The sequence below is a fragment of the Hemitrygon akajei genome, chromosome 19 (genome assembly GCF_048418815.1).
Source record: "Hemitrygon akajei chromosome 19, sHemAka1.3, whole genome shotgun sequence".
Taxonomy (NCBI): domain Eukaryota; kingdom Metazoa; phylum Chordata; class Chondrichthyes; order Myliobatiformes; family Dasyatidae; genus Hemitrygon; species Hemitrygon akajei.
The window spans coordinates 74,661,768-74,677,123 of NC_133142.1; the positions used below are offsets into that span (position 1 = coordinate 74,661,768).

At 41.9% G+C, this 15,356-nt stretch overlaps 1 protein-coding gene across 3 annotated transcripts in view; it reads left to right on the forward strand.

The window, feature by feature from the left end:
* Nucleotides 1–10,935, forward strand: part of slc26a6 (solute carrier family 26 member 6) — a 145,819-nt gene extending 134,884 nt beyond the window's left edge. For 2 of the 3 annotated variants that reach the window (XM_073072884.1, XM_073072883.1), the window contains 3 exons: nt 1,055–1,194; nt 5,495–5,554; nt 9,984–10,935. In XM_073072884.1, the coding sequence (XP_072928985.1) occupies nt 1,055–1,194; nt 5,495–5,554; nt 9,984–10,004 (221 nt within the window). In that variant the 3' untranslated portion in view covers nt 10,005–10,935. The remainder of the gene's footprint in view (nt 1–1,054; nt 1,195–5,494; nt 5,555–9,983) is intronic. The other variant, XM_073072885.1, reaches the window with a different exon arrangement.
* Nucleotides 10,936–15,356: the final 4,421 nt, after the last annotated feature.

Below are 15,356 nucleotides of genomic sequence, written 5' to 3' on the forward strand. Positions count from 1 at the left end.
CTGTGGCAAGTTTTCCAAACTGCTTGGAACAATCTACCAGCCATTTTTATTATAAAACTGCGTGACAGAGAATTGGTGCTATTGTGGTCATGTCAAATATTGATGTGATTTAGCTTTTTTACTCTTTGTTGCTCTTTCTTTTGATATTTAGAATTTTAAATTCCATTATTTTTGAAAGCATCTTTACTTCACATTTTTTTATATGTGCCTAAGACTTTTACACAATATTGCATGTCATCATACTCGACCCTGAGATCCATTTCTTGCGGGCATTCACAGTAAATGCAAGAAACACAGTGAAAGACCATACCCTACGGCAGGGGTGTCAAACTCATTTTAGGTCACGGGCCGGATTGAGCAAAATGCAGCTTCATGTGGGCCGGATCAGTCGGACGCGTGCGAACGCAGCTTTCGTTGCCTCCGTTTTTTCAGCCTGCTCTCATGTGTCTCAGTCTCTGCTATAACTACAAAGTGTTTCACTTTACAAATTCCGTTTCTTATGAAGAAGACTGCCGAGCAAGACTGCCGAATAAACACTAAATACCCTGAAAACCTGGTACCTGAATAAACTCAGCATTAGCCATATCATACGCCATAGGCGCTTCGATTACTGGGGCCAGCTTTAATAGTAATTAGATATTATCTTGCGGGCCAAAGGTAATTCCACCGCGGGCCGGATTTGGCCCGCGGGCCTTGAGTTTGACATATATGCCCTATGGGATGGACAAACAACCAATGGGCAAAAGAGAAAAAAGCTGGCAAATACAAAATGCAGAGAAAAAAGGAAATAATAAATAAATGAATGAATGAATGAATGAATAAATAAATAAATAAGCAATAAATACCAAGAACATGAGATGAAAGCACCTTGAAAGTGTGTCCATAGGTTGTGGGAACAGTTCAGTGCTGTTATCCCCTCTGGTTCAGGAGCCTGATGCCTGACGGGTAATAATTGGTGGTGCGACTCCTGAGGCTAGCTCTCAGCTTAATTGTTTGCAGGTCAGGGTGCACTTCAGATCAAAACAGGCCCTTAACTGAATTTTGCTTCTTTCAGGGGCTATCATTCAGCAGTTTGAACAAGGAGACTTCTTCGGAAAAAACATCAGCAAGGCTCAGCTTTTTACCACGGTGCATGACGCTGTTACGTACTGCGTAATGAAGCACAATCCACCTCCTGATTCAGCACTTTGTATGGTCTGTTACCTTCTTTGTTTCTTTTAATTAGTAGTCATCTTACATTTTGGTTTATTAGAGGTACCAATTGCCAAGATTTCAAGTCTTCTGGCAGATGTATAAGATGAAATAACAACTTTTTCAACTGCGGAAACATTTTTCATTTCCAATCTCCCTTCCTCAGATCAGAGAGTGCTTGGCAAATTCCCGGCTAATCCTGTGTGGTACAGAGTCAATTAACACCCATAAAAGCTGCATGGTGTGGGTTAGTTAGGAACACATTCTACTTTGTAGGTCCATAAGACTGCTCCAAAGGCATGACCTCTACCATCAAGAAGAACAATTGCAGCAGATATAACGAAATCCTGTTACCTGAAGATTCCACCATCCTGACTTAGAAATATAACTTGCTTACTTTTACTTAAGACCAGCACCCTGACTGGGGCTGCTGACACCATTTTGCCGTAATCCTCTGCCCTGGGTTGGTCAGGTCAGAATCAGAATCAGGTTTATTATCACTGGCATGTGCTGTGCAATTTGTTAACTTAGTAGCAGCAGTTCAAAGCAATATATAATATAGAAGGAGAAGAAGAAATAAATAAATTACAGTATACGTATGATGAATAGATTATTAAAATTGTGCAAAAACAAAAATAATTTATATTAAAAAAGTGAGGTGGTGTTCATGGGATCAATGTCCATTTAGGAATCGGATGGTAGAGGGGAAGAAGCTGTTCCTGAATCACTGAGTGTGTGCCTTCAAGTTTCTATACCTCCTACCTGATGGTAACAGTGAGAAAAGGGCATGCCCTGGGTGTTGGAGGTCCTTAATAATGGACAGTGCCTTTTCTGAGACATCGTTCCCTCAAGATGTCCTGGGTACTTTGTAGGCTAGTACCCAAGATGGAGCCAAATAAATTTACGACCCTCTGCAGCTTCTTTCGGTCCTGTGCAGTAGATCCCCCCCACCCCCTGGTACCAGACAGTGATGCAGCCTGTCAGAATGCTCTCCATAGTGCATCTATAGAAGTTTTTGAGTGTTTTTCTTGACATGCCAAATCTCATCAAACTCCTAAAGAAGTATAGCCACTGTCTTGCCTTCTTTAGATAGATAGATAGATAGATAGATAGATACTTTATTCATCCCCATGGGGAAATTCAACTTTTTTTTCCAATGTCCCATACACTTGTTGTAGCAAAACTAATTACATACAATACTTAACTCAGTAAAAAATATGATATGCATCTAAATCACTATCTCAAAAAGCATTAATAATAGCTTTTAAAAAGTTCTTAAGTACTGGCGGTTGAATTGTAAAGCCTAATGGCATTGGGGAGTATTGACCTCTTCATCCTGTCTGAGGAGCATTGCATCGATAGTAACCTGTCGCTGAAACTGCTTCTCTGTCTCTGGATGGTGCTATGTAAAGGATGTTCAGAGTTTTCCATAATTGACCGTAGCCTACTCAGCGCCCTTTGCTCAGCTACCGATGTTAAACTCTCCAGTACTGCCCACAACAGAGCCCGCCTTCCTTACCAGCTTATTAAGACGTGAGGCATCCCTCTTCGTAATGCTTCCTCCCCAACACACCACCACAAAGAAGAGGGCGCTCTCCACAACTGACCTATAGAACATCTTCAGCATCTCACTACAGACATTGAATGACGCCAACCTTCTAAGGAAGTACAGTCGACTCTGTGCCTTCCTGCACAAGGCATCTGTGTTGGCAGTCCAGTCTAGCTTCTCGTCTAACTGTACTCCCAGATACTTGTAGGTCTTAACCTGCTCCACACATTCTCCATTAATGATCACTGGCTCCATATGAGGCCTAGATCTCCTAAAGTCCACCACCATCTCCTTGGTCTTAGTGATATTGAGACGCAGGTAGTTTGAGTTGCACCATATCACAAAGTCCTGTATCAGTTTCCTATACTCCTCCTCCTGTCCATTCCTGACACACCCCACTATGGCCGTGTCATCAGCGAACTTCTGCACATGGCAGGACTCCGAGTTATATTGGAAGTCTGATGTGTACATCAAAATGGTTAGGACCAGATTAGGTCCTCAGAGATCTTGACACCCAGGAACTTGAAACTGCTCACTTCTGATTCCTCTATGAGGATTGGTATGAGTTCAATTGTCTTACCCTTCTGGAAGTTCACAGTCAGCTCTTTCATCTTACTGACATTGAGTGCCAGGTTGTTGCTGCGACACTATTCCACTAGGTGGCATATCTCACTCCTGTATGCCCTCTTGTCTCCGTCTGAGATTCTACCAACAATGATTGTATCATCAGCAAATTTATAGATGGTATTTGAGCTGTGCCTAGCCTCACAGTCATGAGTATAGAGAGGGTACAGCACTGGGCTAAGCACACACCCCTGAGGTGCACCAGTGTTGATCATCAGCAAGGAGGATACGTTGTCACCAATTTGCACTGATTGCGGTCTTCTGGTTAGGAAGTCAGGGATCCAATTGCAGAGGGAGGTGCAGAGGCCCAGGTTCTGTAACTTCTCAATCATTATCATGGGAATGATGGTGTTAAATGCTGAGCTACAGTCAATGAAAAACATCCTGATGTAGGTGTTTCTGGAGAGCCACTGAGATTGCATCCCTTCCTTTATTCCATGCTCTTCCCACCATCTACCAGCTCTTGCCCCATCCCTTCCCTCTCATCCTCTGTCACTCCAAGAAGTTCACTCAACCTATTCTCGTAAGGCATGCTCCCCAATCCAGGCAACATCCTTGTAAAACTCCTCTGCACCCTTTCTATATTTTCCACATCCTTCCTGTAGTGAGGTGACCAGAACTGAGCACAGTACTCCAAGTGGGGTCTGATCAGGGTCCTATATAGCTGTAACATTACCTCTTGGCTCCTAAACTCAATCCCACGATTGATGAAGGCCAATGCACCGTATGCCTTCTTAACCACAAAGTCAACCTGTGTAGCAGCTTTGAGCGTCCTATGGACTCGGACCCCAAGATCCCTCTGATCCTCCACACTGCCAAGAGTCTTACCATTAATACTATATTCTGCCATCATATTTGACCTACCAAAATGAACCACTTCACACTTATCTGGGTTGATCTCCATCTGCCACTTCTCAGCCCAATTTTGCATTCTATCAATGTCCTGCTGTAACCTCTGACAACCCTCCACACTATCCATAACACCTCCAACCTTTGTGTCATCAGCAAATTTACTAACCCATCCCTCCACTTCCTCATCCAGGTCATTTATAAAAATCACAAAGAGTAAGGGACCCAGAACAGATTCCTGAAGCACACCACTGGTGACCGACCTCCATGCAGAATATGACTCATCTACAACCACTCTTTGCCTTCTGTGGGCAAGCCAATTCTGGATCCACAAAGCAATGCCCCCTTGGATTCCCATGCCTCTTTACTTTCTCAATAAGCCTTGCATGGGGGACCTTATCAAATGCCTTGCTGAAATCCATATACACTACATCAACTGCTGTACCTTCATCAATGTGTTTAGCCACATCCTCAAAAAATTCAGTCAGGCTCGTAAGGCATGACCTGCCTTTGACAAAGCCATGCTGATTATTCCTAATCATATTATGCCTCTCCAAATGTTCATAAATCCTGCCTCTCAGGATCTTCTCCATCAACTTACCAACCACTGAAGTAAGACTCACTGGTCTATATCTCTACTCCCTTTCTTGAATAAAGGAACAACATCTGCAACCCTCCAATCCTCTGGAACCTCTCCCATCCCTATTGATGATGCAAACATCACTGTCAGAGGCTCAGCAATCTCCTCCCTCGCCTCCCACAGTAGCCTGGAGTATATCTCAATGAAGGGTCTCAGCCCAATAAAACAACTGTGTGTTGCTCAAGTTACCCAGCATCTTCAAAATCTGGTGTCTATGTCTAGCATATGCAATCTTGTTTATCTTCATCAGTTTGATGAATGATGGATCACTGAGTGTATTTCTGCCACCTTACCACAGGAAGGATATGATAACAAAGGAGAGCATGCAGAGTAGATTTAGGAAGATGATGTTGGTCCTGGGAACCATCTTTGAAGAGAGACTGGTAAAACAGAGTGCTTTTTTTTTGGAGTAAAAGAGTTTTAAATGAGGGCCACAGAATTATGAGAGGCCCTGACAGACAAACAGAGGAAAATTAAAAGTATTGAAAACTGAGGTAGAGTCAGTAAATGCTGGAAACACCATGCAGGGTCAGACAGTGGACGGAGGAACAGAGATAATGTTTCACCTTGTTTGATGACAGGACTTGCAGTGATGTTCAATGCTGAAATGGTGTGGTAACAATCTGATCTCTTATTTACAGAATGGACATCTCTCACTACCTCCTTCACAGGAGCAGGATACCGAGCTCAGCCATGCCAGTGTAAGAAACTTTCTTAATGTAAAGTCTTGTGTGTTGCTTAGCGTAAATACAAAATTTCCAAGCAAACCCAGTGCAATTCATTCAGCATCAGTAGATTCTTTGTCAGCTATGCTTGCTTCCTTATGGATCTTACTTAACCACTATAACTCAAATACTTTACTTCGGTGCACTGTAAATGAGTGATAAACTTCAACCTCACTGTCCATGAATTGCAGCTTGCACAATCTTGTTATATCCAGTTGGAGATTCTTTAGCTTTCTCTTAAGCTCCTCATCCCTACTGGGGCATGGCTGCTGACAGTGGTTCACCACAGTCCTCTGTCTTTGAAATTGACTGCAGGTGTAGCCCATTTTACTTCTTCTCATCAAAGATCCTTAATTTTTCAGCAATGAGGTATTTGAAACTTCTTTTGGTGATGGGGTTGCCTGCCCCATGCCCAACCCTCCTCCTTACACAACCGTCCATAGTCGAGTTCTAGGCCAAGATGCTTGATCCAATAGACAACTGAGAAAGAAAGTACAAAGTGTTTCTGCTGGCATCTTTGATACCAGGATTTTTGAAATATTTGATTTGCCACATCAAAAACACTGGCATGCAGTATCTTTAATTAAAAGGGAGTTGGGTTCTGTCAAAATTAAGCAAACAAATTGAAATGCACAGATTACCAAGCTAACTATAGTAGGTACAAGGGGTTCATGATTGACCTGTTGATCAATTGCCAAAAGCCTATTTTTTGCAGTATGTCCCACTAGGTGCAAAAACAGCAGAAGATGGAATGGATGATCTACAATGAACAAAGTTTTAAAAGAGGAGGGAAAATAGTATATTTACTCTCTTTACAGAATTTGGGAATAACTGACAACAGTAGGGATTCTGCCTGTGCTGGAAATCCAGAGCAACACACAAATCCTTTCCATTTTCTACTGTTTCTGCACTAACTAATTTTATTTAGAGATACAGCATGGAACAGGTCCTTCCAGCCCAACAAGTCAAACTGCCCAGCAACCCATCGATTTAACACTAGCCTCATCACGGGACAAGTTACAATGACCAATTAACCTACTAACCAGAGCGGCCTTGGACTGTGGGAGGGAACCAGAGTGCCCAGAGGAAGCCCACACACTCATGGGGAAGAATGTACCAGCTCCTTACAGACAACTCTGAACTCTGACATCCTGATCTGTAATAACATCGCGCTAACTGTTGTGCTACAGAGGTGCACCAGCGGTAGTGAGACATACTGTACAAAAAAGGGTTCTTAGTGTCATCATACATTTAAAGCCCATTTCTAATTACCCTGGAAGGTTGTGGCAAATCCTTGACTTGAAACACTATAATCCCACAGGGCAGGGAACTCCAGGATTTAGACTGAATGACAATAGTAAATTATTTATAAATGGACTCTGGAGGGGAACTTGCAGTTGGGGGAATTTCCCTGCACCTGCTGCTCTTGACCTTCTGGGTGGCAAAGATCATGAGTATGGGATGCCCAATAACTTCGTTGATGATTGATGAAAGTGGATAACAAAGAAGAAAAGAAGACTCGGAGTTACATACCGCTGAGGCTTTTCTCCTGAGCTTCTGGGAGGAATTCTTGATAAATTCCCATGATTATTTTTAATCCCTTTAAAAACCCCACGTTTCTGTGAGATCGCTTTTCAATCTTCCGAGTTCCAGTCAATAGAGGATAACCTGACTTCCTGTTAGTAAGGTGTGTGCAATGTGCCATCTACTGAATAGCATTGGTAATAACATGGATTATTCCAGCAAGCACTGTCAGATCCACAGACGCCTTGAAAAGGATTGGGATCTGAAGTAAATGTCACCAAAATCTTTGTTTCTTCATGGTCTCAAGACAGAAACCCAAAGAGACCTGACTATATACCTCAGCTTTGGGTGGGGTTAGCTATGAAAGACATTGGCGATCTTCAGTCTGGAGTCAAACTGCAACAGACAGGAAATAGTTATGTTACTCAATGACTATTGTTTCCGAATGGTTATGGAGACATGGAGTACTATTGCACAAAAACAGGCCCTTTGGCCCATCTAGTCTATTTCTGACAGTTTTCTGTTTCGTCCCTTTTATCTGTATCCAGATGCTAGCCTTCTATATCTTTCTCACCCATGTACCTATCTGAACTTCTTTTAGATGTTGCAATTGAACCCATACCCTCCATTTGCACTGGTAGTTTGTTCTACACTTGCACCACCCTCTGAGTGAAGAAGTTACCTTTCAGGTTTCCTTTAAATATTTCACCTTTCACTATGACCTCCAGATCTAGTCTCACACAAACTGACGGGAAAAATCCTAGATAAGGAACAAAGCTTTACAAGTGGGACATGAAGGGGCATTCAGTGTGGGCCAAGCAAGGATTCTTGGCAAGAGACTGGTCAGGCAGCAACAAAATGATACTCTCTGGCACTGAGGTCAGTCATGTTTGGATTGGCTTATTCCAGATGTTTTCATCACTATGCCTCATTGGCCAATGTCCAATCTCCTTTCTCTGGCTCATTCACCCTACGGAAAGTTATTTGTCAACGTATCTCCACCAGCCACCATCCATCCCAATACTTACTGTTCCCCTTCCCCACGCTCCCCTGAATTAAACAGTTTCATTTTCTCATCCCTTCTTTACTTGAGTACATCTTCTCCAGTCTCAGCAGAATTTCCTTTTCTCTTCACCACCTCCAATGTACATATCTTTTTTCAAACTACAACCCCATTCCCTTTACTCATCATTGGTAAATGCATCTCCAATCACACTAAATACAACTCTCAGTAATTCCCTCCCCATTGCCACAGTACCTTTTCAAAACATTTCTTAGAATCATTTTTAATCTCTCCCTCTCCCAGTGTAGAGTGCCCTCATGCTTCAAAACACCCACCATTGATCCAGTACCTAAAAAGACCAGGGTAACATGTCTGAATGACTGGCGTCCTGTCGCACTCACCTCAATAATAAGCAAATGCTTTGAGAGGCTGGTCAAGGACTACATCTGCAGCATGATACCACCCACACTGGACCCCCTACAATTTGTCTACCGACACAACTGATCGACAGATGACTCAATAACCACAGCTCTACACACTGTCCTTACACATCTGGAGAAGTGGGATGTTTATATGAGAATGCTGTTCTTGGACTACAGTTCAGCATTCAACACCATAATTCCCTCCAGGCTCAACAAGAAGCTCAGAGACCTCGGCCTTCACCCTGCCTTACGCAGCTGGATCCTGGACTTCCTGTCAGATTGCCGGCAGGTGGTAAGAGTGGGCTCCCTCACCTCTGCCCCTCTGACCCTCAACACAGGTGCCCTTCAGGACTGTGTCCTAAGCCCCTCCTTTACTCTCTGTATACCCATGACTGTGACGTCACCCACAGCTCCAATCTGCTAATTAAATTTGCTGATGGCACTAGACTGATTGGCTGAATCTCAAATAATAATGAGGCAGCCTACAGAGAGGAAGTCATCACTCTGACACAGTGGTGTCAAGAAAACAACCTCTCCCTCAATGTCGCAAAAGCTGGTTGTGGATTACAGGAGGAATGGAGACAGGCTAATTCCTACTGACATCAATGGATCTGGGGTTGAGAGGGTTAACAGCTTTAACTTCCTCAGCATAAATATCATCAAGGATCTCACATGGTCTGCACATACTGGCTGTGTGGTGAAAAAGGCACAATAGCGCCTCTTTCCCCTCAGACGGTTGAAGAAGTTTGGTATGGGCCCCCAAATCATAAGAACTTTCTATAGGAGCACAATTGAGAGCATCCTAACTGGCTGCATCACTGCCTGGTATGGGAACTGTACTTCCCTCAATCGCAGGACTCTGCAGAGAGTGGTGCAGACAGCCCAGCACATCTGTAGTTGTGAACTTCCCACTATTCTGGACATTTACAAAGACAGGTGTGTAAAAAGGGCCGGAAGAATCTGGGGACCCAAGTCACTCCAACCACAAACTGTTGCAGCTGCTACCATCTGGGAAATGGTACCGCAGCATAAAAGCCAGGACCAACAGGCTCTGGGATAGCGTCTTCCATCAGGCCATCAGACTGATTAATTCATGCTGACACAACTGTACTTCTATGTTATATTGACTACCCTGTTGTACGTTCTATTTATTACAAATTACTATAAATGCACATTGCACATTTAGATAGAGACGTAACATATAGATTTTTACCCCTCATGCATATGAAGAATGTAAGTAATAAAGTCAATTCAATTCAATTCTGTTTTTCCTCAATAGTTTCACTTCAGTTTAGCATTGTTTTTTAACTTCCCTGTTGAATGGCTGAAGCATGTTTTATTTTGTGATGGGGGGGAGTCTGTTTTACTGTAGATATAAGCAGAAGCTGATGGACTCATCTCAGCAGCAAAATGGAACTTGGCTACATCAGAACTATTTTCTTTTATTTTGTTTTAGGGAACAAACACAAAATTTTAATACTTGAAGAGTGATGGAGGAATATATCACCTACATAGTTGGAAACGAGTGACAAAAACCAAGCAAAACGGAAGACTTTCATTCTTCCAGTGTATTTTTAAAAAGAAAAACAGTAGAAACTAGCACAATCTGACTTGTGTGGTAAAGAAAAACGAGGAGTGATCAAGAAGGAAGCTACAAAATCACATGAATGCTCTGTAACTTCAAGATCACGTAAACATGTAGGATGCAGATGAAGGGAGCACTTCACCTCTGAAACAAGTTGGGGGTTTCTCTCACTCACTCTATCTCTAACTCTTACTTCCTAACTCAAACACTAACACGAACTCTAACTCTCTCTAATTAACTCTTTCTCTAGCTCTCTAACTCAAATGCTAACACATACTCACTCTAACTCTATATCTCTTTTTTCCTTCTGTCTCTCTATCTCTCTAATTCTCTTTTCTTCCTAGATAAAACCGATTTGATCAAGCCTCAAGATATCATGTAAACTGCAAATTTTCTTTTCTGACTTCTGTTTAATCTTCTTCCAGCAGCATCTCTTGTAATTATGATACCCGCACCCCTTCCCTACCGTAAATTCTTCCTTTTAGTCAAAACATTCGGGATGGAGCCATCTTAAATCAGAATCATGGAATGGTCTAAGAGCTTGGTGGTTTATTTGCAGGAATTTTCTCAGATCAAAGGTATTCACTGTCTGATCAAATACACTCTAGGTCAGGTGAGGTCCCATACATTTTCTTAGTTAGGCAGTAAACTCAGGGGATTATAGAAATAATGCCATCAATTCTGAGATTATTTTCCAAGTACGTATTAGACTATGCCACAGAAATGAACCTTTTGAAATTAACCTTTATTTTAATAGTTGCATTTAATTATCTGCTTATACAATGTAAAATGTCAAAATTAAATGTTCGAATTGATTATCAAATTGTCTTGCATGATAATTATTTCATTATTTTATCATTTACAACCAATTGAAAATATAAAGATGTACACTGTTTCAGATTGTCAAGGTGACAAAGATTACAGGGTGAAAGCAGGAAAATGGGGGTGAGAGGGTTAATAAAAGCAGCCATGATAGAACAGACTCGAGGAGCCAAGTGGCCTTATTCTGCTCCCACATTTTATGGTCTTATCAGTAATTCACCTTTATATTCTTTAAATAATTGTTGCATTGTAACAGATCATATATAAGATCTAGATGTAATGTTGCTATATACAGTATGTAATACAGTAGATGCGTGTGACTATAGCAGTATATTTTATTTTACTGAGGCTACAGAAATGCAGTTATTGATTTACTTAATGCATTTCCTGTTACCCAGTAACTTCAGGTGAGTCAGGCATGATGGCATAATGGTTATGTTAGGGTTCATATTAGCCAGAGACCTGGACTAATGGTAGGGGGTCAAATTCTACCATGGCAACAGGGAATTAAAATTCATTTAATCAAAATTAATTAAAATAAACCTGGAAGGAAAGGTTTGGGGATCACAAAGCTATTAGATTGGTGTCTAATTTAAGACCCATCATTTAAACACTAGGAAATAAAATCTGACTTTGCAGATCCACAGTGAAGTGGCAGATTCTCAACTGTTCTCTGAAGTGACCTGCTAAACTGCCAAATGTGGGACAATGTAGGGTTTTCAATGCATTCAAGATTTATGATTGAGGATTGGTTGTTATCATTCCTTAACACAGGAATGTAAAGAAGAAAATTATTGTTTCTCTGGATCTGGACCCAGCATAAAAAAAACACAATAGGCATAAAGAACACATTAAACAAAAACAAAAAGTGCACAATAAGTTTTTTTTTTGAGTTTCTACAATGCGACAAAACAAAAAAAGAGCTTTATACAGTGCAAAACAAACATATCGAATGTATAGTTCATAACAATTAAGAAAAGCACCTATAGTAGAATCGTATAAAGTTAGTCACCACCCCACCCTCCCACTACCCAACTCCAAACCAACCTTACGATATATAAAAAAGTTAAACACACACAGAGCTGTATTTATAAAAAGAAGGTATATTGCCTACTACCTAAACTATAATATGTTTACACGTTAAAAACCCATAAATCTTAACCGTAAGAAGCTGGAAGTAAGGGATTTAAATGCAAAGGAAAAAAAGGGAGGGATGCACTCTTAATCTAAATAGGAATTATGAAAATATTCAAGAAAAGGTCCCCACACCCTTTGGAACTTTATGTCCGAATTAAGAAGTGAATAATGAATCTTTTCAAGGTCTAAGCAGGACATAATGTCTCTGAGCCATTGAGCATGAGTGGGTGGGGCAGCATCTCTCCACCTAAGAAGGACTGCACGTCTGGCCAAAAGAGAGGTGAAAGACAGTGTACCACACTTAGTCGGAGTCAGATGCATGTCAACTTCTCCCGAAGTACCAAAAAGAGTAACCTTGGGTTAGGTTCCAAGTAGCAATTAAGTATATGAGATAAAGTTAAAAAGACGTCTCTCCAGAATTTCTGCAAGCCAGGACAAGCCCAATACATGTGAATAAGAGAAGCCTCGCCCCTTTTATACTTATTGCAACAGGGACTAATATCAGGATAGAACCGTGATAATTTAGTTTTAGATATATGAGCCCTGTGTACCACCTTGAACTGTAAAAGGCAATGGCGAGCACATAGAGAAGTTGAAATAACTGACTTGAGAATTTAATCCCAAACCATGTTGGACAAAGGAAAATTTAAATCATGCTCCCAGGCAGTTTTAATTTTGTCAAAGGGGGCTCGCCACAATATCGCTAACATATCTCAAATAGTAGAAATTAAATCTTTACCCAATGGGTTCATACGAAGAAACAAATCCACAACATTTTTAACAGGTACCTCAGGAAAGTTTGGTATTAAAGGGTTGATAAAATGTCTGATTTGTTGATATCTAAAGAATTGAGTGTTAGGTAGGTCAAACTTTACAGACAGTTGTTCAAAAGTTGCAAAGTAAGTTTAAATATAAAATCAACCCTATAAAGCACAAGGTAGGGTTGATGAGGGTAGGGCAGTGGATGTGGTCTACATGGACTTTAGCAAAGCATTTGACAAGGTCTCTCATGAGAGACTCATCCAGAAAGTCATGAGGCATGGGATAAGTGGAACCTTGGCTGTTTGGATAAAAAATTGGCTTAAAGGAAGAAAGCAGAGGGTAGCTGTGGAAGGAAAGTATTCTGCCTGGAGATTGGTGACTAGTGGAGTGCCGCAGGGATCTGTCCTGGGACCCCTGCTATTTGTGATTTTTATAAATGACCTGGATGTAGAGGCGGAAGGATGGTGAGTAAGTTTGTGGATGACTCGAAAATTGGAGGAGTTGTGGATGGAGCTGTAGGTTGTCAAAGGTTACAAGAGGATATTGTACAGGCTGCAGAGTTGGGCAGAAAAATGGCAGATGGAGTTCAATATGGACAAGTGTGAGGTGATGCATTTTAGAAGGACAAACCAGAAGACTGAGTACAGGATTAATGGTCAGTTACTTAAGAGTGTGGATGAACAAAGGGACCTTGGGGTTCAAATCCATATGTCCCTCAAGGTTGCTGCACAGGTTGATAGGGTAGTTAAGAAGGCCTATGGGATGCTAGGCTTCATTAACAGGGGGATTGATTTCAAGAGTAGAGAGGTCATGTTGCAACTCTACAAATCTCTGGTGAGACCGCACTTAGAGTATTGTGTTCAATTCTGGTCACCTCATTATAGGAAGGATGTGGAAGCTATGGAGAGGGTGCAGAGGAGATTTACCAGGATGTGCCTGGTTTGGAGAACAAGTCATATGAAGCAAGGTTAGCTTTTCTCTTTGGAGCGTAAAGGAATGAGAGGGGACTTGATAGAGGTCTACAAGATTATGAGAGACATAGATAGGGTGGATAGTCAGTACCTGTTTCCCAGGGCACCAATAGCAAATACCAGAGGGCATAGGTACAAAATTAAGGGAGGGAAGTTTACAATAGACAATAGACAGTAGGTGCAGGAGTAGGCCATTTGGCCCTTCTAGCCAGCACCACCATTCACTGTGATCATGACTGATCATACACGATCAGTACCCCGTTCCTGCCCTCTCCCCATATCCCTTGACCCCGCTATCTATAAGAGCTCTATCTAACTCTCTCTTGAATGCATCCAGAGACTTGGCCTCCACTGCCTTCTGGGGCAGAGCATTCCAAGATCCACCACTCTCTGGGTGAAAAATTTGCTGATGATACTAAGCTGGGTGGCAGTGTGACATGTGATGAGGATGTTAGGAGAATTCAAGGTGACTTGGATAGGCTGGGTGAGTGGGCAGATACTTGGCAGATGACGTTTAATGTGAATAAGTGTGAGGTTATCCACTTTGGGAGTAAGAACAGGAAGGCAGATTATTATCTGAACGGTGTAGAGTTAGGTAAGGGAGAAATACAAAGAGATCTAGGAGTCCTTGTTCATCAGTCACTGAAGGTGAATGAGCAAGTGCAGCAGGCAGTGAAGAAGGCTAATGGAATGTTGGCCTTTATTACAAAGGGAATTGAGTACAAGAGCAAGGAAATCCTCTTGCATTTGTACAGAGCCCTGGTGAGACCACACCTGGAGTATTGTGTACAGTTTTGGTCTCCAGGGTTAAGGAAGGACATCCTGGCTGTAGAGGAAGTGCAGCGTAGATTCACGAGGTTAATTCCTGGGACGTCCGGACTGTCTTACGCAGAGGGGTTAAAGAGACTGGGCTTGTACATGCTGGAATTAAGGAAATTGAGAGAGGATCTGATTGAAACATATAAGATTATTAAGGGATTGGACAAGATAGAGGCAGGAAATATGTTCCAGATGCTGGGAGAGTCCAGTACCAGAGGGTATGGTTTGAGATTAAGGGGTAGGTCATTTAGAACAGAGTTAAGGAAAAACTTCTTCTCCCAGAGAGTTGTGGGGGTCTGGAATGCACTGCCTCGGAAGGTAGTGGAGGCCAATTCTCTGGATGCTTTCAAGAAGGAGCTAGATAGGTATCTTATGGATAGGGGAATCAAGGGATATGGGGACAAGGCAGGAACCGGGTATTGATAGTAGTTGATCAGCCATGATCTCAAAATGGCGGTGCAGGCTCGAAGGGCCAAATGGTCTACTTCTGCATTTATTGTCTATTGTCTAAAAAGTTTTTCTACATCTCTGTTCTAAATGGCCTACCCCTTATTCTTAAACTATGGCCTCTAGTTCTGGACTCACCCATCAACGGGAACATGCTTCCTGCCTCCAGTGTGTCCAATCCCTTAATAATCTTATATGTTTTAATCAGATCCCCTCTCATCCTTCTAAATTCCAGTGTATACAAGCCCAGTCGCTCCAATATTTCAACATATGACAGTCCTGCCAT